The sequence below is a fragment of the Zerene cesonia genome, chromosome 16 (assembly GCF_012273895.1).
Source record: "Zerene cesonia ecotype Mississippi chromosome 16, Zerene_cesonia_1.1, whole genome shotgun sequence".
Lineage (NCBI taxonomy): Eukaryota > Metazoa > Arthropoda > Insecta > Lepidoptera > Pieridae > Zerene > Zerene cesonia.
The window spans coordinates 9,213,686-9,214,832 of NC_052117.1; the positions used below are offsets into that span (position 1 = coordinate 9,213,686).

At 44.7% G+C, this 1,147-nt stretch overlaps 1 protein-coding gene across 1 annotated transcript in view; it reads right to left on the reverse strand.

The window, feature by feature from the left end:
- LOC119833085 (potassium voltage-gated channel protein eag-like) overlaps window positions 1–1,141 on the reverse strand; it is a 44,505-nt gene extending 43,364 nt beyond the window's left edge. The window contains exon 1 of the mRNA XM_038356958.1: window positions 340–1,141. Coding sequence (XP_038212886.1) covers window positions 340–769 — 430 coding nt within the window. The 5' untranslated portion in view covers window positions 770–1,141. The remainder of the gene's footprint in view (window positions 1–339) is intronic.
- Window positions 1,142–1,147: the final 6 nt, after the last annotated feature.

Consider the following 1,147-nt stretch of genomic DNA (forward strand, 5'->3'; position numbering starts at 1 on the left):
AAAAAAAAAAAAATTCACATATTCTTGGTTGTCTAGATGAAATAAAATAATTAATATCTAATAATGATAAAGTAAACTTCTTAATAGAAATTAAAAATATTCTTAGAATTAAAAAAAAAATCGTGCGTCAAAAAAAGTCACAAAACGTAATGTCATCTAGCGAACGTAACGCGAGGAACATAATAATAACTACTCAGTGCTAAATAAGATTCAAGAAATCAAAGTTCGTTCGGGAAAGGAGAGGAGAGAGAGAGGAGGCGCGGCCCCCGAGGCAGCTCCGCTGAGGAGCTGCGCGGGGGTCGCGACGTGCTCCGGCTAATAACAGAAGAATTCCGGCACCTGCCACGATCATCATGCAGATGGTGAAGATCTTCTCGTTATCGGTCTCGGCGGCGACGTTGCCGAAGCCCACGGAGGTCATGCACGTCATGGTGAAGTAGAGCGCGGTAACGTACATGGTCTTGCGCGAGGGCCCGTTCACCAGTTCGGGCCCGTCCGACTCGTTAGACCACACATACGAGTAGGGGCTCTGCGTCACGTTGGCCAGCTTCCACAGCCACGAGTACTGCAGCCCTGAGTCGGCGTCCGAACGGCCGATGCTGTACCACACGCACGCAAGCCAGTGCGCCACCAGCATGTAGAAGCACAGCAGCAGGATAAGCATGGCGGCGCCATACTCCAGGTAGCGGTCCAGCTTGCGCACCACGCGGCCCAGCCGCAGCAGCCGCACCACTTTCAGCGCGCTGAACAGGCTGCCGATGCCCTGCATACATATATGTCATAGCGCACTGCTCATTTTTTGCAAATCGGCTTTGTTAGCATTCATCGCAACTTGTTTTGATGTACATCATTTATTTAAGGAAAAATGTGTCAGTCACCCATATTAATAAATAACGCTAGATACGCCATATGTTTTATGCTGTGCCTTTTTTTACCTGTGCTTTTATTCTTGTTTTTTTTTTTATATTGTTTATCGTGCATATTGGGTGTTATTGTATAGGTTACAAATAAATCATTTCAGCACATTTACATAGACCCTTTAAAACTTTACTTGTCATTACTGTTTATATCACCAAAAGTATTCTCGGCTGTCCTGGAAATGATATTTAGAAATCTCGATTGGACGAATAAAGGATTAAATATAAAT